Source organism: Leucoraja erinacea, chromosome 3 (assembly GCF_028641065.1).
Source record: "Leucoraja erinacea ecotype New England chromosome 3, Leri_hhj_1, whole genome shotgun sequence".
NCBI classification, from domain to species: Eukaryota; Metazoa; Chordata; class Chondrichthyes; order Rajiformes; family Rajidae; genus Leucoraja; species Leucoraja erinaceus.
In genome coordinates, this window is record NC_073379.1 from 81,103,938 (window position 1) to 81,131,123 (window position 27,186).

General features: G+C 43.3%; 1 protein-coding gene across 1 annotated transcript in view; it reads left to right on the forward strand.

Annotated features, from left to right (window-relative positions):
• The window catches only part of LOC129695774 (uncharacterized), a 321,989-nt gene extending 294,929 nt beyond the window's left edge, over positions 1-27,060 (forward strand). The window contains exon 2 of the mRNA XM_055633073.1: positions 21,222-27,060. Within this exon, the coding sequence (XP_055489048.1) occupies positions 22,973-23,905 (933 nt within the window). The 5' untranslated portion in view covers positions 21,222-22,972 and the 3' untranslated portion in view covers positions 23,906-27,060. The remainder of the gene's footprint in view (positions 1-21,221) is intronic.
• The last annotated feature ends 126 nt before the right edge of the window (positions 27,061-27,186 follow it).

Below are 27,186 nucleotides of genomic sequence, written 5' to 3' on the forward strand. Positions count from 1 at the left end.
TGGTGAGGAAATCTTTTATCCAGGCACATGTGAGAGTGGGGAGGCCGAGAGTGACCAGTTTACCAATAAGAATGTCCGGAATGATTGTATTGAAAGCTGAGCTATAATCCACAAAGAGCATCCGGACGTAGCTCTGCCCCTGCTCCAGATGGCTCAGCACAGAGTGGAGAGCTACGGTAATGGCGTCTTCCGTGGATCTGTTTTGGCGATAAGCGAATTGGTGGGGGTCGAAGTCTGGTGGTAGATAGTCCTTGATGTGCTGGAGGACCAATCTCTCAAAGCACTTCGTGATTACCGGAGTGTGGGCCACAGGACGGTAATCATTAATCATCATCAGGCTGGTGATGGGAGACTTCTTCGGCACTGGGACGATTGTGGCTGATTTTAGGCAGGACGGAATAACTGCCTGGTCCAGGGAGAGGTTGAAAATTCTGGTGAAGATGGCAGTGAGCTGGTGGGCACACGCTTTGAGCACCTTACCAGGTACTCCATCGGGGACGGTAGCCTTCTTGGGGTTCACTGCCAGGAGCACCCGTCTGACATCGTGCTCCCTGACAGTGAGTGGGGTAGTACAGGAGCCAGGTGAGGGTGGGAACAGGGCTGTAGCAGGTGAGTGCTGCTGTTGTGATGTTTCAAAGCGGGAGAAGAAGCAATTTAGCTTTTCTGCTAGCGGCACACTCAGGTCTTCTGACTTTGTGGCACAGCCTCTGTAGTTGGTAATGTCTTGTATGCCCCGCCATACCTCCCGTGTATTATTGCTGGACAAGTGGGACTCTATGCTCCTCTTATGGTCCGCCTTGGCTTTTTAATAAATGATTAACATTTTTAAATAGCCTAAGTGGCCAGATAATATTCACAATAATTCACAATAAAACATGATTTTTAAATCTCATTTACATCATTTTATAGGCCAAATGGAAGGAATTTAGTGCTCAATTGCTGTAAATTAAAGTCCATTTTAAATCGGCTTTCTAGTGGATCCTGTGAACGCGCTGGTTTAGAATGTTCACATTGCGCTGGATTTGTGCCCTCAAATGCCCAGAAAAATACTGCAGGGTATAAAGAGCCCAAAATGAGTTACTCGCTATAGAAAACTTTATATACAGGGTTCTTAAGAAGCCCCTTTTAATGTAAAAATAAGGTACATACCTTTAATTGTTTGCTTTATAAAACCCTGGAGCAGCGAGAGGTCGTGGGTTTAGAGAGTGATTTTTAAACTACTATAACTATTATACAAGGCCATAAAAACTAATAATACCTTTTGCGATGGGGTCTTTCAGCGATTTTTCGTTAATTATTTACTAGGCTGAACATTTTCGATTGCAACAGCCTAGTAAAAATCGCGTTTTAAACCCGCCCCCTCTAAACACCGCCAAAATCACACACACGGCCTGGGGACAGATTCTCACTGACGATTCAGGTAGGTTTTGTAACATACCTACAGTTTGTTGTATGTAAAATGTGAATTTCAAACTTAGAGAGCTCCTGAATACATTTCACTTGCTTTTTGCTTTATGTTACTTTAGAGATACAGCGTGGAATCATGTCCTTTTGAATCCATGCCGACTAGAGATCACCCCATACACTAGCATTATCCTACACACTAGGGACAATTTACAATTTACAGAAGCCAATTAACTTACAAACCTGTACATCTTTGGAGTGTGGGTGGAAGCCGGAGCACCCGGAGAAAACCCAGGCAGTCACAGAAAGAACGTACAAACTCCATACAGACAGCACCCATAGTCAAGATCGAAGCAGGGTCTCTGGTGCTGTAAACCAGCAACTCTACCGCTGCGCCACCGTGCCATCCATGCGACAGTGTACCGCCCACTTGCTTTGCGAATACGGGGGTAATAGATTATCCAAATTCAGTATAAATTCCAGTAAGACTGTACAAATTTTTACAAAACAAAGTTCCAAATGTTTGTTGCCACAATGAACATTTCCAGATAAATTTTATTCAAAAATTACTTTTTCAGATTTAATATATATAAATCTAGAAAGAATATTCACCTCTCATAGTCATATGTGTTGTGTATTCATATGACTCTATAACTCCATGATGATATGACTATGACTAGAAGCACTGAGAAAAGCACAAATCTGTAACTAACTACCTAAATGTGTCTACTGCCAAAGATTTCATCTATCCAATTTGAGAATATTCCATTAACTTCTATAAAATATCAATAATTAGTTTGCTACAGTATTTCATAAGATGACATGTGTTGCTTAATAATAGTTGTACTCAGAATATGATGATATACTTTCTTCGATTATAATTGTGAACTATCTTGCCAAAAAGCTGTAGGGCTGCCAAGTTGGAAGCAATAACTGACGAAAGTCAACAACATAAAAACCTTTCTAATCTGTTAGTGTAGGCAAAGGGATAAGATAGTTTATGACATTTTCCCCGAATATCAAAATTGTACTGGAAGGATTAAAAATGGCCCTTTGATTTCACACAATTTTGGACAGCATTTTTAGCTGGCCAACTTACAAGGCCTAAGTAAAGATCCTTACAAGGATAGTTAGTTTGCCATCAGAAGATGCTTATTTAAATGTGGAAACATGTAAGTACTCTTCTCCACTCACCATAGCTTATTGCTTCAAGCTACTCAATGTCTGAGCATGCCGGCTTAGTATTGGATAACTCTATCCATACAAACCAAATCAATCTATTGCTGAACAAAAGCTGCTGATTCCTCATAAGATGTCTTGACTCAATTAATGTCAACAGCTTGCATATGCTTATTGGAATAACATGACCAGATATTTGGAGAGTCGTGAGACACCACAACATCCTATCTGTACAGTCACACCAGGCCAGTGTAATGCCTGAAGTTATGTAGGAGTTTACTCATAACAAGGGGTCAGTCAAACCATATCTGTGACCATTGGCAAGGAAGCACATTTGGCCTCATTTGAAGATTTAGGTACTAATGTGATGCGATGGGATTAAGCAGGATCATGCAGAGACAGAAGAGAGAACCTGAAAGACTCTAAACTGTGTACAAGTTAGCACCTCAAGAACCGACATAGCACAATTGAGTAAAATACAATGTTTAGGAGGAACGCAATAGGTTTGGCATCGTTTGTGGAGGGAATGGGTGGAGGACATTTTGGGTTAGGATGTTCTTGATGAAATGAACTGCAAGTCAGCACATACTCTTCACTCATGTCTCCTAACAGCTATCTCAATCTTTGGCTGTAACACCTTCATAAATTAAAATTATCCCAGGGTCACCTTGTGCAATATGGGGACTGGAATTTATTTACTCATTATGCTAAAGAAGGAGAACTTTCAGCTACTGGGACAATGTTGTAATAGAGCCATAGGGTGATACAGTGTGGGAACAAGCCCTTCAGCCCAACTTGCCCACACCGGCCAACAATGTCCAACCTGCCTGCGCTTGGTCCATATCTCTGCAAACCCGTCCTATCCATGTACCTGTCTAACTGTTTCTTAAATGTTGGGATAGTCCCAGCCTCAACTACCTCCTCTGGCAGCCTGTTCCATACGCCCATCACCCTTTGCGTGAAAAAGTAACCCCTCACATTCCTATTCAATCTTTTCCTCTTCACCTTGAACCTTTGTCCTCTGGTCCTCGATTCCCCTACTCTGGGCAAGCGATTCTGTCCCAGCAGTCCCAGCAGATCAATTTCATTAGACCCTTTCTCCTTCCCTCTTCCCCTGCAACATATTTTCAACTCATCAATTCATCAACTTCCCTTTGGCTCCTTTGCCATTTACCGACCTATATATTTATAAAACTCTGATCTTGGATGTGGATGTATTTGTGTTTTTGTGTGTGTGTGTATTTGTGCGTTTTTCTGTGATTCACATCACCTCGAAAACACGACGCGCTAACGGTGAAATGTTTACATATTCCAATAGAGATTTACCTCGTGATCTCGAAAATCGCCTCATCTGAAAATTTGATTCAATATTTCTTGAGTTTTTTATTAAAATTGTTCACAAATCTGAGATATTTTTTAAAGCTAATGAGCTGATGACGTCGCAAGGGCTCTGCTCCTCGCGGCCAGCTGCGCAGTGTTTTCAAAGCGCAGCCTGCTGGGCACTAATTTTGAACGTGCTGCGAGTTACGTTAACCCCTCCCCAACTCGCATTCGACTCGCACTCAGCCGGTCTACCCCACCCCGCCCACAGCCCAGACGCCCTCCCCCTGGGGCTCTGGATTGAAGCCGCTGACGAGTTACGTTAACCACCCCCTCCTCGAATCACAGTCATTTTGTCACCTCCCGATCGCAGTCAACTCGCAGTCGGCCGGCCGTTCGCCCCACCCCGCCCCGCTCCGCCCACAGCCCAACTGCCCCCCTCTCCCCCGTCTCCCTCTCTCTCTTTCTTTGCCCCACTTTCTCTGCCCCTTTCTCTCTGTCTATGCCCCTGTGAGTCTCAGTCTGCTCTCTCTCTCTATCCCCCTCCCTCTCTAGACACGCCTGTGAGGTGGGGGCTATGTGTCAGTGGATAGGGCGGGGATGGGGTAAAATCAGCCAATGAATAATATCAATATAATATCAAGGGGGGTGGTTTGTCTGTAGGGGGTGGTTAGTGTGTGTGTGATGTCACAGGCCCCCCCCCCCCCCCCCACCCCCGCAACCACGCATTGGCCTAGTCATTTACAAAATCCACACCAGCTCATCTTTGGCAAAACTCAATGTGCTGGAGTAACTCAGCGGGTCAGGCAGCATCTTTGGAGGACATGTGTTGATGAGCTCCTTCTTCAGACTGATTGTAGTAGGAGGGAGGTGGGGTCAGAACAAAACCTGGCAAGTGAAATATGGATACAGGTGAGTGGGGTTTTGTTTGGTGGAAACGTGAAAAAGGCTAGGGATGAAAAGAAGACAAAAGGGGGCAACTAGTCTAATGCAAAAATCTTCTCTAGGTTTGCCAACTGAAGAATTTCACCTCATCTCTCTGATGGGAGTTCTGTGAGACTCTCTCTCACTTCTCCCCTTCTGTGATTCTTGCTACTTCCCGCCCTCTGCCTCTTTTCCAGCTTTCTACCCACTGCTAAAATCAGTCTGAAGTTTCCTGACCTGAAACGTCGCCTATCCATGCCCTCCAGAGATGCTGCCTGACCTGTTGAGGTACTGCAGCACTTTGTGCTTTGCTCAAGGTTCCAGCATTTACTGTTTCTCCATTAGCACATCTTTGAAATGTAGAAAGAAACTGGAGCACTTGACAAACATTCACAAAGTCACAGGGTTAATGTGCAAAATTCACACAGACAGGACCTGAGGTCAGGACTGAGGCAAGGAGCCTGCAGGACCCTGAGGCAGTAACGCTAACTGCTGCACCATCATGCTACAGCATTGGAAATATTCAGTGTAGATATCTGTAACTCGCTCGACAATTGCAAATGAGAGCAGGCTACTCCTGACACATGGAATACTTGCAGGTGAGTGCAAGCTAATTTGTAAGACAATGCACTAATTATGTCAATATTGAATTATTATTTTTAGTTTAATTATCTTTGTTAAGTGACAGCATTTCTTTTCATTATTTATTAAATGCCTTTTTGCCGCACTTAAAAAAATGTGAAACTGAACTGCAGACTTTCTTTGTTCCTCTTTGTTGAATTGAAATACCGTGTAATGTTTTACAGCACAGCTTCCCTGATACCCTGCTGGGATTCTCCTTGCCTTAAAGTCCCTGGGCTGTATATTGTGAGGGTACCATAAATAGGTCACATTTGAGACTGATATGATTCTTTGCAAAAAGGGTATGCAACTCGTCAATTCTAAAACCAACATTTTCCATTCAATACCTGCAGTAATTCTGCAGAACAATTATCTTTTTTCACAAACCATTGGAGAACTCAATGGGTCAGGCAGCATCTGAGGAAGGAAATGGGCGTTGACATTTCAGGTTGGATTAAAAGAGTGGAGGGAAGAGGCGAGGGGCAAGAGAGGGTGCACAATAGGTAGATCCAAGTGAAGAGAGGTGAATAGGTGAATTGTGATAATAGTATATAAGTGTGTCCATCAACTTTTTATTGCTATGGATTTGTGTCTCTGAACTTTATTCCTTTAATCCTCCGAAATTGCAATTATATATTACTGCAAACACATTTTTGTTCCCACATCCTTACTATTTTGAATTGAATTCAGATCATTGCAAATTAATTATTTGCAATTATATTATGGAAAAATGGAAAATTTTAATTGAGTTTGTTTCTGACATAAACTGTTGGCAGTAGACTTTGGTGAATGTTTTATTACACAATGGAAAAATAACTTATTTCCTTCTGTATTACATAAACATTGCATGTCTTATCCAAGGCAGCAATCCAACTATTTAGTGCTCATTCACTTTTATTGTTTGTCCCTGTAGTGTTTTCTTGCAGGTAGTCCCATTCCAATTTACTTGGCTAATTAAAGTTAGAAATGTTACCAGCTCCTTGTAACTGCATATTGCTGATTATTCAAAATATCAATCATTAGAGGGAAAAAAATAGGGAGTTCACAGGAACCACTGAGTTGGTTTAGATTCAAGCTAACAAATGGCCGCTTTTTTCAGGCGTTTATTCGATGGGTTCAATTGAGGATTTTTTCCGATGGCTCCTGGAGCCCAGGGAAATGGAGCCCAAATGGAGTTACAGTACTTGCCTTCCTGCATTACATTACTTCACACCAGCCACAATCCTTATCATGCAAGCAGAAAGGATTGCTGAAAATGAAGAAATTACTGCTCACTTTTGTAATTGAAATTAGACAGATAAATGATAATAAGGTAAAATATGAATGCTTGATCATGGCCTGTAAAATCATTATCTAACCGTGAAAAGCCAGAGAACGTGAAGATTTAATAAAATATTTAACTTTGTACCACGTGTGTGTATATAAACTTACCAACACATTCCCATTAGTTGCTTTAAAAAAAAGCAAACAAAATCCCAAAGCATTAGGGGGAAGATAAAACTTAAGTCAGTTTACAGTTATCTTAAGACATTGTGTTTATGACAATTTGTACTGCCCCAGCTTAAGAGAAGTTGACAATCCACTGGAGATTTTTACTTGGCTCTGCATTCCTGGCATTTGAGCATGATAAGATTATTCCATAGTTCACAGCAATTATCCATGCTAACTTATGCCAGGTGCATGGATCATTCCATTAATTCAATGCATGTTCATGATTCAGAATACTTGTCTGCTAACAACATCATTACAAGCTGAGGTAAATAAACATTCTAGATTGTGAAATAAAGCTCATTTTCATATCTCTCATTAATTCAGTTTTTGTACTTGTTGTAGCAGGTGGAGTATTTTATTCTCCCATCTCATTAATCACTCTCAGACTGAAGAACAGCACTGAATTAATACCTGACCAGAAAAGGAGACAGAACAATCCATAACTGTGCTCTCAGTGGAACATCACATTGTGAAAAGTAATGTGCTAAACATAGAAGCAGAGGAACATAGAAAATAGGTGCAGGAGGCGGCCATTTGGCCCTTCGAGCCAGCACCGCCATTCATTGTGGCTAATCTCCACAATCAGTAACCCGTGCCTGCCTTCTCCCCATATCCCTTGATTTCACTAGCCCCTAGAGCTTTATCTAAATCTCTTTTAAATTCATCCAGTGAATTGGCCTCTACTGCCTTCTGTGGCAGAGAATTCCATAATTCTCTGGGTGAAAAAGTTTTTTCTCATCTCAGTTTTAAATGGCCTCCTCTTTATTCTTAGGTTGTGGCCCCTGGATCTGGACTCCCCCAACATTTGGAACATTTTTCCTATATCTAGCTTGTCCCGTCCTTTTATAATTATATATGTTTCTATAAGAAACCCTCCCATCCTTCTAAATTCCAGTGAATACAAGCCCAGTCTTTCCAATCTTTCCTCAAATGACAGGCCCGCCATCCCGGGTATTAACCTTATGAACCTACGCTACACTTCCTCAATAGCAAGGATGTCCTTCCTCTAATTAGGAGGCCAAAATAGCACACAATACTCCAGATGTGGTCTCACCAGGGCCCTGTACAACTGCAGAAGGACCTCTTTACTCCTATATTCAAATCCTCTCGTTATGAAAGCCAACATGCCATTAGCTTTCTTCACTGCCTGCTGTACCTGCATGTTTACTTTCAGTGACTGGTGTACAAGGACACCCAGGTCTCGTTGCACTTCCCTTTTTCCTAATCTGACACCATTGAGATAATAATCTGCCTCCTTGTTCTTGCCGCCAAAGTGGATAACCTCACATTTATCTACATTATACTGCATCTGCCATGCATCTGCCCACTCACTCAACCTGCCCAAGTCACCCTGCAACCTCCTAGCATCCTCTTCGCAGTTCACACTGCCACCCAGCTTTGTGTCATCTGCAAATTTGCTAGTGTTACTTTTAATTCCATCATCTAAATTATTAATATATATTGTAAATATTTGCGGCCCCAGCACTGAGCCTGTGGCACTCCACACACCACTGCCTGCCATTCTGACAGGGACCCGTTTATTCCTACTTTTTATTTCCTGTCTGCCAAATAATTCTCTATCCACGTCAATACCCTACCCCCAATTCCATGTGCTCTATTTTTGCCCAAAAATCTCCCGTGTGGGATCTTATCAAAGGCTTTCTGATCAAAGGCTAGTCCAGATACACTACATCCACTGGCTCTCCTTCATCCATTTTACTTGTCACATCCTCAAAAAATTCCAGAAGATTAGTCAAGCAGGATTGACTCCAGCATCTTCCCCACCACCGATGTCAAGCTAACTGGTCTATAATTCCCCTTTTTCACACTCGCTCCTTTCGTGAAAAGTGGGATAACATTAGCTACCCTTCAATCCACAGGAACTGATCCTGAATCTATAGAACATTGAAAAATGACCCCCAATGCATCAACAATTTCCAGAGCCATGTCCGTGAGTACCCTGGGATGCAAAGCATCAGGCCCTGGGGATTTATCATCCTTCAGTCCCATCAGTCTACCCAATACTATTTCTCTACTAATGCAAATTTCTTTCAGTTTCTCTGTTTCCCTAGATCATGTCCTCCAGTACATCTGGGAGATTCTTTGTGCCTTCCTTAGTGCCTGTTCCACTCTTCTGTCATTTCATGTTCCCCACAATAATTTCACCTGTTTCTGTCTTCAAGGGACTCACATTTGGCTTCACTAATCTTTTTCTCTTAACATACCTAAAGAAGCTTTAACTATCCTTCTTTATATTCTTGGCCAGCTTCCCCTCGTACTTCATCTTTTCACCCCGGATTGCCCTTTTTGTACCTTATTGAAAGTTTCCCAATCCTCAGGCTACCCTTTGCTATGTTATACACCTTTTCTTTTAATTTTATTCCACCCCTAACTACCCTTGTCAGCCACGGTTGCCTCTTATGCCCCTTAGAATCTTTCTTCCTCTTTGGAATGAAATGATCCTGCATCTTCTGGATTATGCTAACAAATTCCTGCCATTGCTGTTCCACCATCAATAACATGACCTAAGCAAAATATACATGTAAACAAACGTGTGACACCTGTGTCGAGGATCTGCTTATGGTTGTGATAGACTGATAGCACAAATCGGTCCTTCTGAAGTAAATGCATTACCTCTGAGAGTTAAGGCAGCTGTTCCAGTACCAGTTTCTAAGACTTCCACAGATTTCTGCTTCGGATCTTTTGTACCATGCAATGAGATGTTCACTCTAGCAGGCATTTATATAACATGTAAATTGCTCCGGTCCCAAAGCTGCATTACAATTAGGGTGATGTCTATTTTTACCTTGATTGTACCACATAGTTATTCGAAATCTCCAATATCCCTTCCCTGGATACCGAATGCTAAGAGGTTTCAAAACTCACTGTTAACTGTGGTGGTCACATTTTAGTGGCAAGTACCCCCTGTGATCAGAGTCCAGAATCTGAGAACGTTTTCTTTACATCCATATATATTTTCCTTTCATGCACGTTGTTCACGTTTGTTTTTGTTATTTAGCTCTTATAATACATGTTAAAACCTCCTGCAATCAGCAAATACAGTAAAAAAATCTCCTGTGTATTATATATAAACATGTTACTTAAATCACACCACTAGTCCTTGTTAATTTTATAGTGTAATTTAGAATGGAAGACTTTCTATAATTTGTTTTTATTATGTTAAAGATATTAGAGCATTTGTAATTTATGCATTGTCACGCTTCCGAACTTCCGATTTTATGTGCTGAAAGTTTTACAGTTATAATTTATGGCAAATCGATCAAATCAATAATATATTTATCAATGAGAATTCGCATCAGCCTGATACATACCAGTTTTGTCTGTTAAAATATTGCAAGCATTTTCACTACACGCCATTTTATGGAATTGAAAATTATAATAGAAGCGACTTTAACTGTATATTACTAACATTTTAAAAAGCCATCTATTTATATTCATCAGCGAAGTCACAGCTCTTGTTCTTCTATAAAATTTGAATCATACTTGGGTCAGTATACAGTTCACATTCATAAACGTTGACGTTTTTTTTTGTTTAAATTTTGTATAAATAGGCATTTGATCATTTGATTTCTGCATGTGACTGGGGTCTCGGCAATTATTAGCATACTTTTTCTGCTACTGCAATGTTTAAGAACAAGGTTATATCAAGTAAAGCAGCACAGTTGTATTATGAAACCGTTTTGAAGAACAGTTTAAAATGTTTGCCTGTAATTGGACTGAAATAAAACAGGGAATCCCAAAAGATGCTTCTGATCCATGTCAAAACAAGAGAGGTTAAAAGAAAAAAATGCAACACACATAGATGGAGAATCATCTTTAAGAAAGATCCATCCATTTTTAAAAGAATTATGTTTTAAGTTCTGAATATTTACACGGAGTTCTAATTTGTCATCACAGGAAAGTAGTAATAGTCTGAGCAATAACCAAGAATAATTTTGTTTCTCTTTTGGTTAACTTAATTTTATTTCTCTGTATCAGGTTTGCACATTAGGAGCTTCTTAATTCTAGAGATAATTTTGTTTAATTTAAAAATATTGTATATATTGCAGCCTCTTCCTACTAATTTACTTAAAATGTATCTCTAGCATGCTCTCAATTAAGAAGTCTAATTATGGGAAATTATAACCTTAATTTCTATCACAACATTATTCTTAACTTACATTTTAAGAAAATATATACAGTAGCACAGCTAATAGAGCTGCTGCCTCACAGCATCAAAGACATGGGCTTGATCCTGATCTCGGGTTTGGTCTGTGTTGAGTATGTGACTGCATAGGTTTCCTCTGGATGCTCCGGTTTCCTCCCACACACCAAAGATATGTGAGTTTCTATGTTAATTGGTCTCTGTAAATTGCCCTTAAGGGCCTGTCCCACATGGGTGTCATTTGCACATCACGAAGGTGGGGTGCGAAGATTTTGTGAATCGCAAATCCTGCGGCGCCGAGCGTGACCACGCTTCACTGCCTATACCACCACGCCTCACCATGCGCCATGCATGCGTAATGCACGCCATGCACGCATCACTTGCGCGTCATGTCACGCGCGTCGTGCATCATGACGCGTAAATAATGTTGTGTAAATTACGCGCAAATGACGCCTAAGTGGAACAGGCCCTTTATTGTATAGGGAGTGGATGCTAAAGTGGAATAACATAGAACTAGTGGGAATGGGTGATTGATAATCAGCGTGGACTCTGTGGGCCAAAGGACTGTTCCCATGCTGTATATTTCCATCAATCTGTCAATAAAAGCCTGGATTTCTTTTTTAAAAGGGAAATTCCAGCTATTTAACTAGATGGAATAAAAACCTGAACTGACTAAAGCTTTACCCTGAAGGACACAAATTGCTGGAGTAACTCAACATCTCAGGCTGCATCTCTGGTGAACATGCATAGGTGACGTTTCGGCTCAAGACCCTTCTTCAGACTGATTCAGACAATGTTCTCCAGGGATGCAGCCTGACCTGCTGAGTAAAGAGGCTGTCCTACTGCGGTGACCTAATCCGTGAGTTAAGAAGAGTGTTTTCGACCTTCAAGCTCGAGGGCACACCCCTGGAAAACCTCGAGCTGGATCGACCGTCAGCGTTGAAACCGCGAGCTGGGTCGACCATCTGCACACAAACAAACACATCGCAAAGGCGGGGGCCAGGGAAAGTGGGGGAGTGCTGTCTGAAATTCACATTCGCAATGAAGAGGAAGGTAAAATACGGCTGCACAGTGTACGGTAATTCCTTTAGAGACCGCGGGGGGGGGGGGGGGGGGGGGGGGGGGAAGGGGGGGAGAGAGGGGGAGAGAAGGGGAGAGAAGGGGAGAGAAGGGGGGAGAGGGGGAGAGAAGGAGTGGAAACATTTTTAAGAAGTATAATAAAGTTTAGCGGGCATTTTACCCACCAGTCAGTTTTCCTTGGTCCTGAAAACTCCAAGGAGCCAATCAAAATGCCCGGTCAGCAAAGGAGATTTCCTACGGCTGCCCTCGACTGCCTGTAACTGCATAGCGACCCCACTGCACTACGAGTTAAAAAGAACCATGCGGACCACATTTTACTCGAGGAAATTTTTTCAACATGCTGAAAAAATGTTCGCGACCCAGCTGTATTAGGGAACTTCCCTCGAACATGAAGAAGAGTTCCAGTGACCTCATAGGGCCTCCTAGGATAATGTGTCAAGCATGCTGCGAGTTTGAGTCGAGGGCAAACTTGTCTAAACTCGCAGATTAGGTCACCGCAGTGGGACAGCCCCTTTACTCCAGCAATTTGTGTCCTTTTGTGCATAAACCAGCATCTGCAGTTCTTTGTTTCTAAAGCTTTACACTGGAAGGTGGAAGTCTGCTGCTACATTGGATCAAAATAATATTAGCTATATAAGTAAAAGTTTGGCGCAATAGCATTTAATTGTCAGCCAAATTTGTTCATAAGGTCAAATTTAACATTAACATTGATGTTATAGGGGGTGTTATTTCTGAATCCAATATGCATATGCTGCTTTGGAACAGAGGCAGTCAGACACGTCTGGTGATATCCAACAATATTTTGCAAACCAGTCACTTAAAATTATTTCACTCATCTTAAATGTGACCTACATTCTGTTTTCAGTTCAATTTGATTTTATCAAATCGATATTTATAAATAAAATTGAAAAGCTTTCTTAAGTGTGGTTTCTGAACATTCCTGATCCTGTACACAGATAACTGTTAAGATTTCTGCCATGATATTTCAAGAATAAGTACTTGGCTTGAATTCACCACTTTCCTAAGTCCTCAGTAGTTTACTTTAGTATGCATTAGGGAACATTACATTAAAATCAATGGGTAAATTAAACGCATCTTGATATTAGTTGCAGAAAGAGTGGACATTCAAGTCTAGGTCATTTTTGTGCTAATGGCTTTGAAATAAATTCTAGGTCCATTGCAGATTAATTGCAGTGGCAGGTAGCAATTAATTGAGAAAGGAGGATGGCGAGAACACATCCTGGCACTCAACAAAGCTATCAATTAAAGTTATTCTAACCAAACGTAATATAATTGCCAAAATGAAATAACTGACTCAAAATTAAGTTTTAGATTTGAACATGAATAAAGAGGTATTACTACTTTTATAATGGGGCATAGGGGCACATATTATTAAATTTACTCCACACTTTGTAATGTTTGATGCGAGATGATCACATACAACACTCATACTATTGACGAGACACAAAATGCGAGAGTAACTCAATGGGTCAGGCAGCATCTCTGAAGAAAAGGAATAGGCGATGGTTTGGGTCGAGACCCTTAGAATCATAGAATATAGGCGCAGTCTATCTTCAGTATAAACCAACATCTGCAGTTCCTTCCTACACTGTGATATTATTAACTTATGCTTAATATTATAGAACTAATTAAACTCTGTTAAATGACAAAAACCTGTTTGGTTGGCTTATCCTTCCACAGTCGGCCTCTTTTGTGTACCAATTATACTGTGGATTCTTTAAGTACGTTGCCCCGCAGTAATGAACGTCTGAGCTGCTGATGGGCCAAACAAGTAGACCACTCTGAAGAAATTGGGTGGACCTAGGAGGAGAGGCAGCAGCCGAACCTTTCTGTAACCAATTAAGGTGTCTTGAATGTTTTGAGGATGTCACAAGTAAAATGGATAAGGGAGAGCCATTGGATGTAGTGTATCTGGACTTTCAGAAAGCCTTTGATAAGGTCCCATACAAGAGATTAGTGAGCCAAATTAGAGCACATGGTATTGGGGGTAGGGTACTGACATGGATAGAATATTGGTTGGCAGACAGGAAGCAAACAGAAGGAATTAACGGGTCCCTTTCAGAATGGCAGGTCGTGATTAGTGTGGTGCCGCAAGGCTCTGTGCTGGGACCGCAGCTATTTACATTATATATTAATGATTTAGATGAAGGAATTAAAAGTAACATTAGCATATTTGCAGATGACACAAAGCTGGGTGGCAGTGTGAACTGTGAAGAGGATGCTATGAGGATGCAGGGTGCATTGGCTAGGTTTGGTGAGGAGGCAGATCCATAACATATGAAGTATAATGTGGATAAATGTGAGGTTAGCCACTTTAGTGGCAAGAACAAGAAGGCAGCTTATTATCTGAATGGTGTCAGATTTGGAAAGGGGGAAGTGCAAAGTGACTTGGGTGTCCTTATACATCAGTCACTGAACGTAAGCATGCAGGTACAGTAGGCAGTGAAGAAAGCTAATGACATGTTGGCCTTCAAAACAAGAGGATTTGAGTATAGGAGCAAAGAGGTCCATCAGCAGTTGTACAGGGCCCTGGTGAGACCACACCTGGAGTATCGTGTTTAGTTTTGGTCTCCTAATTTGAGGAAGGACATTCTTGCTATTGAGGGAGTGCAACGTAAGTTTATGAGGTTAATTCCCGGGATGGTGAGACTGTCATATGGTAAAAGAAAGGAATGACTGGGATTGTATTAAATGGAATTAAGAAGGATGAGAGGGTATCTTATAGAAACATCTAAAATTATTTAGGGATTGGACATGCTAGATGCAGGAAACATGTTCTCGATGTTGGGGGAATCCAGAGCTTGGGGCCACAGTTTAAGAATAAGGGGTAGGTCATTTAGAACTGAGATGTGGAAAAACTTTTTCACACAGAGAGTTGCGAATTTGTGGAATTCTATGCCACAGAAGGCAGTGGAGGCCGATTCAATGGATGCATTCAAAAGAGAGTTAGATGGAGCTCTTAGGGCTAGCGGAATCAGGGGATATGGGGAGAAGGCAGAAACAGGGTACTAATTGTGGATTATAAGCCATGATCACATTGAATGGTGGTGCTGGCTCGAAGGGCAGAATGGCCTACTCCTGCACCTATTTTCTATGTATCTATGTAAGGCCATTTGTTAATTTTAAATTTGAAGACAATGGAAAATTCTTAACTAAATATTTGAAAGGAGCCAAAAACAAGCTTCTGGAGAAACAGAGGGTCAAGCAGCATCCGTGGTGGCAGAGGGTGGGACACCAATCCAGGTCGAGACCCTACAGCAGGATTTGAAGGGATATGGATCAGTCAAGCAATAGAAAAAAATGTTCCAATTGTGCAGCTGCCAGGGCTTTTGGGCCAAGCATGGTTTTGGAGCACAGCTTAAGCATTACATTCAAGATATGGCCGAGCTCATTATTTTTATTTCGGTATCCAGTCTCTCATATGCTCTTAACAGGCATGTGGAGGGAATGTCCGTTTTGCAGTGAGAATCTCAAGGATCCCGAGAAGGAACATCCACTTATTATTAATGTGTTAAAGAAGGAACTGCAGATGCTGGAAAATCGAAGGTAGACAAAAGTGCTGGAGAAAATCAGCGGGTGCAGCAGCATCTATGGAGCGAAGGAAATAGGCAACGTTTCGGGCCGAAACCCTTCTTCAGACTGATGACAATGTTTTGTGCCGAAACCCTTCTTAACCCTATTATTACTGCTTACAGATGGTTGCCAATATTTCCACCTCTTCTTTTCCAGCCCGGTGCTGGGTTTCACTATCGCTGAGGATGAATTCTACATGAAACCTCTTCCTATTGTTGAAACATGGAACTGCAGATGCTGGTTTACCAAGGAAAGACAGAAAGTACTGGAGAACAGCAGGTCCGGTGGCATTCCTAGAGAACATGATAGGTGACATCAGGACCCTTCAGATGTTGTGTCTTCTCTTCTTGTGGTTGTCTAAGGTCAAACTTTTAAGGATCTTTTAAGGAGGGACAAGTCTTTCTTCAGACTGAGGTTTAATTAAATCGCAAGAGGTTTAGTATGTTTTTGGTACTTCTCTGTTGGGGTGTGAATTGTGCACTGTGTAGGACATTTGATGAGGACTGCCTCCACTGTCACGTGCTTTACAAGAGGGCCACAATATCTAGGATTTGGTCCCTATAGTAATAGCACATAATTCCTTTGTGGCTGGATCCTTATTATTTTGAGACCTGGATGGATTGGATGCACATTTGTAACTTACAGGGATTGAAGTGCTTTTGAGTAGGCAATGTAAAATAACATATTATAATAGTATCTAATGTTCAATCTTTCCATTTCTGTTTGCATTCTGTGGCTATTTTGGGTTGTCAAGTCTTGATATAATAGCAATATATCATCAAAATAAATTACGTTGAATAAGAAACAGATGAGAGAAGTTAAAGTTAAATACATTTCAGTTTTACTGTTTAGATATCCCTGGCTTCCCTCCAATGGTTCATGCACAAACATTAAGAAGCAATTTGCAAGCATTACTCAAGAAACATAAGCACAGACATATCTCTTCTTGATTTTATGCTGCTCCAAATTGTACACAACACATTCTGTTATCTGACTATTTATTTTTCAGTCAAATGGAAGGAAAGATTTCATCCACAGGTCCATAGTAATTCAGTATTTCCATTAATACAGTAATTTGATTCATGTATATTAATGTTTATAATTTCTGTGTTAGATACAATTGAATGTATATAGCTAATTGTTGTTCCCCAGGTCAGTTGAGATCATGGTGCTTTTTGCAACTTTCTTTGTGTCACTTTGGCAGATGTCATTTTTGTTGATCTCTATAAAGATTTTGTTTGCAGGTGTATACACCCAGCAGGCTTAATAAAAATATATAAATATACTAAAGGATGAAAATTAACCTCCAACTCTTTTCATATACCACCAGGGGCGCCGAACGATTGGCAGCCCCGCCTACAGTCTGTTTGTTTCTTCCTCATTAAAAATTGTTTTAGTGCATTTTATAAGTTTGTGTAAATGTTCTCTGGTTTGTTTTATGTGGGGGGGGGGGGCTGGGTGAGTCGGGGGAAACATTTTTTTCAGTTCCTTACCTTTGGCGGAGTCGCAATGTTTCCGGGTCGTGTCGCCGGTCGCTTTGCGGCCTACCATCGATGGAGCTGGAGGCCTCCTTGGACTGACCTTGGTGCCCCACCGCAGAATTAATATCGGAGCCAATCCCTTGCGCGGGATCGCTCCAACCGCAGTGTCGGGAGAGGCCGAGTCAGGAGCTCTGACGAATGCAGAGGCTCGACCATCCCCGACGCGGGGTTCGATTGCCTGGTACGGGGGAGCTGACATTCCCCCGGTGCAAGAGTTGGATCGCCCCGACGTCGAGGGCCAAAAACGCCGTCGGCTACGGGAGTCAAGATTGTCCTGTCAACGAAAGTCTCGAGGCTGCCGATCGCGGGAGAGCTCAGGGAAGAGATTGAACTTTTTTTTACCTTCCTTCACATTGAGGAATGTGAAGTCTATGTGGTGGATGTTTATGTTAAGGGCATGTCCCACTTAGATGACTTTTGAGGTGGGTGCAGGAGACTCTGCGCTCACTACGTGATTGCCACATGGTCGCCACATGTTTGCTGGTGGTCTGATGAGTCTCCTACATGGTTGCGAGGAGTTCCCGCATTCTGGGAAATAGTCGAGGCCTCTGTATGGTCGCCATGGAGAAAATCGATAATCCTGTAGTCGTAGGTGCAGTTGTAGTGAGGTCGCCATGTAGTTATGAGTAGTCGTGGTAGTCGTAGGTAGTATTAGTTAATCGCCTTTGCGGAGAGGGGGGAAATGCTGCATGGGCAACAGCCTGTCCTCCATATGACATCACCCAGGCTTGCAACCAAATACACATCACCTGCAAACCTACACCTACAACATGGAGAGGACACTGCAGCTTTGCCTGCAGCGTCAACACAACACGGGGAGCAACAGTAAAGGGACTGTCCCACTTTCACGACCGAATTCACAACCTTTTTTACGCGTGGCCATTTTTCATCATGCTGGAAAAAATGCCCCAACCTACTTGATGCCATGAGTACCTACAACTAGCATCACGGCCTGCGACGACCTACCTACGACCATGCTGCGAGTATGAGTCAAGGGCAAACTCGGCAGGGGTCGTAAATTAGGTCATTAAAGTGGGGCAGGCCCTTTACCGATTATAAGTAATCTCTAGATTGGCGTAAGTTGAGGCGCCAGCGGTTGCTCCCAACGGTGGGAGGGATTTTCGGATCTCACTGGACAGCTACCGCCCGCCTCAAGCTGGGCAGCCCCCAGCCAATAAGGTGCTGTCCCGCCACGGTCTGCTATCCTCACTGGGTGCACGGGGATTAGGAACCATCCCAACAGCAGATCGCAACCTTCGCACCTACCAACAAAAACACATCAAAAGAGACCAGCTCTAAAACTGGGAACTTGAATGTCCGGACAATGATTAGCAATGTTACAAAATTTTGAGATTTAAAAATTCAAGTCTGCAATTTATCCCATCAGATAAAGCATAACATTAAGTTTAATTTGACACCTAATTCACTTTCATATCTCAAGTAATAAAAAAGTTATGGCCATTTTCATACTCGGAAATTAGCATCTTGTTTCCTATTGATTTTCTATGGACATAACAAAAAAGCTGTGATCGTGGACAGTCAAAAGCACATAACCTTCTTAAAAATTAATAGAACTGAATGAAATTTTCAGTTATCATAGATTGAACCATTCTGAAACAAATATAAAATAATCTAACTTGGATGACCTGAAATTAAAGCATATAATTAGTTAGTTACCCAATTGTAGCTAATTTCAAACTTCAATTTACTAGATCTAAACATCTATCCATTTCTTAATAAATGATTAACATTTTTAAATAGCCCAAGTGTCCAAATAATATTCACAAATAATTCACAATAAAACATGATTTTAAAATCTCATTTACATCAAATTATAGGCCAAATGGAAGGAATTTAGTGTTCAATTGCTGTAAATTAAAGTCAATTTAAATCAGCTTTCTAGTGGGTTCCTGTGGAACGCGCTGGTTTAGAACATTCACATTGCGCTGGATTTGTGCCCTCAAATGCCCAGAAAAATACTGCGGGATATAAAGAGCCCAAAATGAACTACTCGCTATAGTAAACTTTATATTAACAGGGTTAATAACAAGCCCCATTTAATGTAAAAATAAGGTACATACCTTTAATTGTTTGCTTTATAAAACCCTGGGGCTGCGAGAGGTTGCGGGTTGAGAGAGTGATTTTTAAACTACTATAACTATTATACAAGGCCATAAAAACTAATAATACCTTTTGCGACGGGGTCTTTCAGCGATTTTCCGTTAATGATTTACTAGGCTGAACATTTTCGATTGCAACAGCCTAGTAAAAATCGCGTTTTAAACCCGCCCCCTCTAAACAGCGCCAAAATCGCGCACACGGGGTAGGGCAGATGCTCAGCCACGATTCAGGTAGGTTTTGTAACATACCTACAATGATGACAGGCCTCTCTGAAAACCTACAGGGCATCAGCGATTGCAGGAAAACAGCTGTCATACACAACAAGCTCAAGAGACTCAACATAGACATAGCCACCCTTCAGGAAACAAGGCTGGCAGACTCGGGCACACTGAGGGGAAGGAGTACATGGTTTACTGGCAGGGGAAGGACTCAGACAAGCCCAGGGAGCACGGAGTAGGCTTCGCAGCAAGGAATAAGGTACAAATAAAAATAGAGAGAGTACAGAGGAGATTTACTAGAATGTTGCCTGGGTTTCAACAACTAAGTTACAGAGATAGGTTGAATAAGTTAGGTCTTTATTCTCTGGAGCGCAGAAGGTTAAGGGGGGACCTGATAGAGGTCTTTAAAATGATGAGAGGGATAGACAGAGTTGATGTGGACAAGCTTTTCCCTTTGAGAATAGGGAAGATTCAAACAAGAGGACATGACTTCAGAATTAAGGGACAGAAGTTTAGGGGTAATATGAGGAGGAACTTCTTTACGCAGAGAGTGGTAGCGGTGTGGAATGAGCTTCCAGTGGAAGTGGTGGAGGCAGGTTCATTGGAATCATTTAAAAATCAATTGGATAGGCATATGGATGAGAAGGGAATGGAGGGTTATGGTACGAGTGCAGGCAGGAGGGACTAAGGGGAAAAAAATTTGTTCGGCATGGACTTGTAGGGCCGAGATGGCCTGTTTCCGTGCTGTAATTGTTATATGGTTATATGAATAGCCTGCTGAACACGGTGGAACCAGACAGTAATGGCTCAGAGCGACTCCTGACTCTCCTCCTCAACACCACCGCAGGCCCAGTCACTCTTGTCAGCGTGTATGCCCCGACACTGTCCTCCACATCAGGCACAAAGGATGAGTTCTATGAGAACCTTGCATCCATCATCAGCAGCATCCCCAGCAGGGGGGGGGATATTGTTCTCCTGGGCAACTTCAACGCCAGAGTGGGCGCAGACCACAAATTGTGGTCTTCCTGCCTTAGGCAATTTGGTGTGGGCAAAATGAATGAGAACGGACAACGACTGCTTGAGCTGTGCACTTACCATGACCTGTGCATCGCCAACTAGTACTTCCAGACAAAGCCCCAGCACAAGGTTTCCTGGAGACATCCACGCTCAAAGCATTGGCATCAACTGGATCTGAACCTAGTCAGATGTGCCACTATCAAGAATGTTCTCCACACCGGACGTGGCGGCGCTGCCTGTCTTTTCTTTTTTTTGTTTTCTTTTGTCCCGTTGTTGCAGTTTATTTTGGTTTATTTAGTTGTGTATGTGTGGGGGGTGGGTGTGGCATGTTTTTTGACTCTTCCTCCGGGGGGGGTGCGACCTTTCTTGCCGTCTCCGTGTCTGTCTGTGCTGAGGCCTATCGCGGAGCTGGCGGCCTCCAACTGCGACCGACCTCGAGGCTGCGGAGGCTGCGGAGGCAGAGCCAGCCAGGACTTACCAACGCGAGGCTGGCCGACTTCGGGGCTGTGGTTGCGGGGCGACCCAACTTCCGACCCGACTTTGGAGGCTCGGCCGCGGGCCAGTGGACGACATCATCGGGAGCTCGCAGGTCACAGGTGGTGACCTGTTTTTCCGGAGCTCCCGCAACTACAGCGTCCGCTGGACTGGAGGGTGGCAGCTTCGGCATCTTCGACTGCCCTGGGCCGCGGAGTTTGAACCGGCCCATTTGCGGAGCATGGATTCAGCCGCGGGACTTACCTCCCATCACAGTGGGGTCACAACATCGGAGGCCTGGATTGTCTCAACGCAGAGGGAGAGCAAGGAGGGAAGAGACAATGACTTTGGGACTTTAAACTGTGTAGAGTGTTTGTTATTTATTCTATGTTATGACTGCAGGCTAAACCATTTTGTTGCACTGAAAAGTGCAATGACAATAAATTGAATCCAATCCAATCCAATCCACACATGCTCCTACCACAGTGCAGACTGCGACACAGACCACTCCTTGGTGTGTTGCAAGATCAGGCTTCAGCCAAAGAGGTTTTACCGTACCAAGAAGCAGGGGAACCCCCGCATCGATGTCAGCAAGATGTCCCGTCCAGATCTCATGCAACAGTTTGCAGAGGCTATTGAGAGAGAACTTGGCACCTCGTGTCCGGGAGACTCTGCAACAGAGAACTGGTAAATTCTGCGGTACACCATGCACCGCACAGCCTTGGCTAGCTTTGGGAAGATGACCTTGAAGACGCATGACTAGTTTGAGGACAAGTCGACCGAGATGACTCCTGTCATCGAAGCCAAGCGAGTACAAGCGGTGATCTAATGAGAAGAACGTGCGGTTCCTCAGGGCTGCCAGGAGCAAGGTTCAGCAGACTGCCAGGCGTTGCGCCAATGACATCCGGACGGCCGCTATTTCAGGGACCATCAGGGGAATGTACGATGGCATTAAGAAGGCATTAGGACCAGTCCAGAACAAGATAGCCCCCCTCAAATCCTCCACTGGGGAAGTAATCACAGACGAATGCCAGCAGATGGAGAGATGGGTGTAACACTACTCCGACCTCTACTGGAGAGAGAACACTGTGTCCCCGTCAGCCCTTGATGCCATCGAGTGCCTGTCGACCATGGATGTGTTAGACGCAGAGCCGACGGTAGAAGAACTCAGCAAAGCCATTGAGAGCCTGGCCTCGGGCAAGGCCCCAGGCAGCGATCAGATTCCCCCTGACCTGCTCAAGCATTGCAAGACTACCTTACTGCTTCCTTTGGATGAAGTCCTGTGCCAGTGCTGGCAAGAAGGAGCTGTACCGCAGGACATGAGGGATGCTACGATCATTACATTCTACAAGAACATGGGCAAGAGAAGCGACTGCAACTGCGGTTTCCGAGCTGGAAGGTCAACAGACATGGTCTTCTCCCTTCGCCAGCTCCAGGAGAAGTGCAGAGAACAGCGGATGCCCCTGTGTTGCTTTCATTGACCTCACCAAGGCGTTCGACCTCGTCAGCAGAGATGGCCTATTTAAGGCTCTTCCAAAGATCGGCTGCCCACCAAAACTGCAGAGCATGACAGAATCCTTCCACATCAACACGAAGGGAACAGTGCAGTTCAATAGCAGCTTCTCTGAGCCCTTCGACATCTGCAGTGGCGTCAAACAAGGCTGCGTCCTCGCTCCCACACTCTTTGGGATTTTCTTCACTCTGCTCCTGAAACATGCCTTCGGCACTGCAACAGAGGGGATCTACCTGCGTACTAGGTCAGGCTCTTCAATGTTACCCACCTCAGAGCAAAGACAAAAGTACGTGAAGCTTTCATCAGAGACATGCTGTTTGCCGATGACGCCGCAGTTGTGTCCCAGCAGGAACTACAGTCACTGTTGGACCGCTTCTATCAGGCATGCAAGGACTTCGGGCTGACCATCAGCCTGAAGAAGACGAACGTCTTGGGGCAGGATACCGAGGCACCGCTTGTCATCACCATCGACGACTACGAACTTGATGCCGTCCATCAGTTCACGTACCTCGGCTCCACCATCACCGCCAACCTCTCCTTGGACACAAATATTGATAAGAGGATCGGGAAGGCAGCTACAACTCTCGCTCGCCTCACAACTCGAGTGTGGACCAACCCAAAGCTGACAGCGAAGACAAAGATAGCAGCCTACGATGCCTGTGTCATCAGCACGCTGCTATATGGCAGTGAGACATGGACTACATATGCTAGACAGGAGAGAAGACTCAACACCTTCCACCTGAGAAGCATCCGCTGTATCCTGGGAATATCCTGGCAAGGCAAAGTGTCCAACGCCAAGATCCTGTCTCGCACTGGCCTTCCCAGTATGTACACTCTACTCAGGCAGCGCAAACTGCGGAGGCTGGGCCATGTCCACCGCATGGAGGATGTCCGTATTCCAAAAGGCATCCTCTATGGAGAGCTGATATCTGGGAGGAGAACCATCGGCCGCCCCCAGCTACGTTACAAGGATGTCAGCAAGAGAGTTATGAAGGCGCTCAACATTGATGTGGAGTCCTGGGAGAACCTTGCAGCTGACCGCACCAGGTGGAGAGGTACCCTGAACCAACATCTCAAAACGGGGGAAGAGAAACTGTTGAATGCAGCGGCAGACATGTGGGCACGCGGAAATGAGCGCGGCAACTTCAACAAACCAGAGACCACGCACAAATGGGACTTTTGCCACAGAGGCTGTCACTCCCACATTGGTCTCTTCAGCCACAAGCGACACTGCTCCAGCTGAGTTTAGAACAAGCAGCCAATAACTAGGATGCATCACCCATGGTCAGTCATGACCGAGGGGGGCCTATGATTGTTAAGACTATAAGATATCGGTATCAAAAATTATTTCCTTAAATTTAAGTAGGGTTGAAGTGAAACTCTTCTTCTGAGAAAAATGCCAAGGAGAGTGAAGGAAATAATAATAATTGTCCAAAATACAAAGTCCTGGAGTAACTCAACGTCAAGAGGCATCTCTTAGACGACACGGGCAAGCAACTTTTCAGATCCTGACCCAAAACATCATCTATCCATGTCCTCCAGAGATGCTGCCTGACCTGCTGAGTTACTCCACCACTTCATGCTTTACTCAAGTTTCTAGCATCAGCAGCTTCTTGTGTCTCAATAATAATTGTCTGCATTAATAAAAATAAACATGACATGGAAAGTAGAATTTTAAAAGGATACAAAGTGGGTTAGGCAGCATCTCTGCAGAACATGGATAGATGATATATCAGACAGGGACCCTTCTTAGTACTAAATGGAATGGATGGATTTGTTTGAGAATCACTTTAATCCCAAGTGAAGGAAGATTTTGCAAAGGACTAAATTTGATTCATAGTTAATGAAACAACGAATAAAAATGAAAAGTAAAAATAGCTGGATTAATGCATTCAATAGCAACATTCGGCCCTCAACTTAGACATGGGAGGAATATTGCGAGAAACTCACATTTATTTTCTACGAATAACATCAATGCCTAAAATAAACTGAACTCTATTCTGAATAGTATGGTGGAAGCCCATATATAGTTGAACTGGGAGTGAGAGAGTCATAAACTAAATTGAAGGAATTGATGGATTTCTTGAAGCATCACTTTAACCCCAAATGAAGCAAGATTTTGCAAAGGATTACATTTGATTCATAGTTAATAAAATCTAATAAAACAATGAATGAAGATGAAAAATAAACATGATGCTGGGAATCTAAAAAGTTCCAAATGCCGGGAGCACTCAGCAGATCAGGAAGCATCTGTGGAAAACAAAACAGATTTAACATATCAATATAGATAAAAATGCTGGAGAAACTCAGCGGGTGAAGTCTGAAGAAGGGTCTCGACCCGAAACATCACCTATTCCTTCACTCCATAGATGCTGCCTCACCTGCTGAGTTTCTCCAGCATTTTTGTTTACCTTCGATTTTTCCAGCATCTGCAATTCTTTCTTTAACATTTCAATATGATTCTTTCCAGTTTGTTTGTTTTTATTTCTAACAAAATGGTTGTTGAATTTGTAAATGAATTGTGGAAGTTATAACAAGATTCTAATTATGGCAACACAATCTCAAAGATGCCAAGGGACAGATTACTGTGTAAAATCAATGATGACTGGTTTCAGAGCAGTTCTTATCGGAATGATACAATTTGCATACCGTCCGAACAGATCCACGGACGATGCGATCTCCCAGGTTGTGCACACCGCTCTCTCTCATCTTGGCAGCCAGAAGGGGGACTTCAGTTCAGCCTTCAACGCGATAGTCCCCACCAGACTGGCTGAGAAGTTACTGGAATTAGGGCTCAACACCCCCCTGTGTGCCTGGACCCTGGACTTTCTCACTGCCAGGCCCCAGGTAGTCAAGATGAGAGGGAATCCCTCACCCTGAGCACAGGATCCCCCCAGGATTGCGTCCTCAGCCCCCTATTGTACTCCCTGTACACACATGACTGTGTGGCTAGGTTCAGCTCCAACTCGATAATCAAGTTTGCTGATGACACTGTGGTGTTGGGCCTGATCTCAGACAAAGATGAGAAGGCCTACTGGGAGGAGGTGGCTGATCTAGCACTCTGGTGTCAGGCCAACAGCCTCCTCTTGAACATCAAAAAAACTAAGGAGCTGATCATGGACTTTAGGAGGGCACATCATCCGAGGACGTACACTCCATTGAGGATAAATGGGGATACTGTGGATAGGGTGAGCTGTTTTAAATATCTGGGAGTCCACATCTCTGAGGATATGACATGGACATCACACGCTGCAGCACTCGTGAGTAAGGCAAGGCAGCGCCTTTACCACCTCAGGCAATTGAGGAAATTCAGAGTGTCTCCGAGGATCCTCCAATGCTTCTACTCAGCGGCTGTGGAAAGCATCTTGTCCAGAAATATTACAATCTGGTTTGGGAATTGCTCTGCCCAGGACAAGAAGGCTCTGCAGAGAGTAGTGCGTTCGGCTGAACGCACTATGGGAACTTCACTCGCCCCCCTGCAGGAACTATACATCAGGAGGTGCAACTCCAGAGCCATTAAGATCATGGGAGACCCCTTCCACCCCTGCAATGGACTGTTCCAGCTGCTACGGTCAGGAAAACGCCTCCGTTGCCATGCTGTGAGAACGGAGAGGTTGAGAAGGAGTTTCTTCCCAGAGGCCATTAGGACTGTAAACTCCTATCTCACCAGGGACTAACTTTACTGTACCATTCTACTGTTTTTATTTCCCCCCTTTTTCCTTCCGCCCACAATATTTAATATGTAAAAGAATATGTGAATCTGTTCCATTCTGTTTGTAGTTTGTTTGTTTGTTTTTTGCACCAAATCTGTGGGCATTGCCACTTTTCATTTCATTGCACATCTCGTATGTGTATGTGACGAATAAACTTGACTTGACTTGACTTGAATGAATCTGAGCTTTGAGAGTATATTGAAAATGTAACAAATATAAACATGCCAGATTTACCAGTGGGATTATCTATTCCATGTACTAGCATGCACAAAGAACAAGTGGCAAGACACTTTTTTGAGGCAAACCAAACATGATTTTGAATGTAGAAGTAGAAGCTACGGAGAGAATCATATGCTGTCCAAAACCTGCTTCAGGCTATCATTAAGAATCCCCACCATCCGCATAAGACCCACTTCTCACTGCTACAAACCTGTATGTCTTTGGAGTCTTGGAGGAAACTGAAGATCTAGGGTAAAAGCCATACAGGTAATGGGGAGAATAGACAAACTCCGTACAGACAAGTACCCATAGTCAGGATCGAACCCGGGTCTCAGGCACTGAAAGGCAGCAACTCTACCACTGCACCACCATGCCACCCTGTTTGAGTTGAAATTGTAAATTTATTTGCCTTTCCAAAGATGCCCTTGTTTTCTAATTGAGTATTTTTACCCTAATATCTCTTATTTTACTGTGCGGTCTTTTTGTTTTATTGTCTTGTTATATTTATGCGTAATTTATGTACAATTCATGTTTTTGCGTTGTCTGAGTCTAAATGTCTGTGATGCTGCTCCAAGCAAGACCATTGTACCTA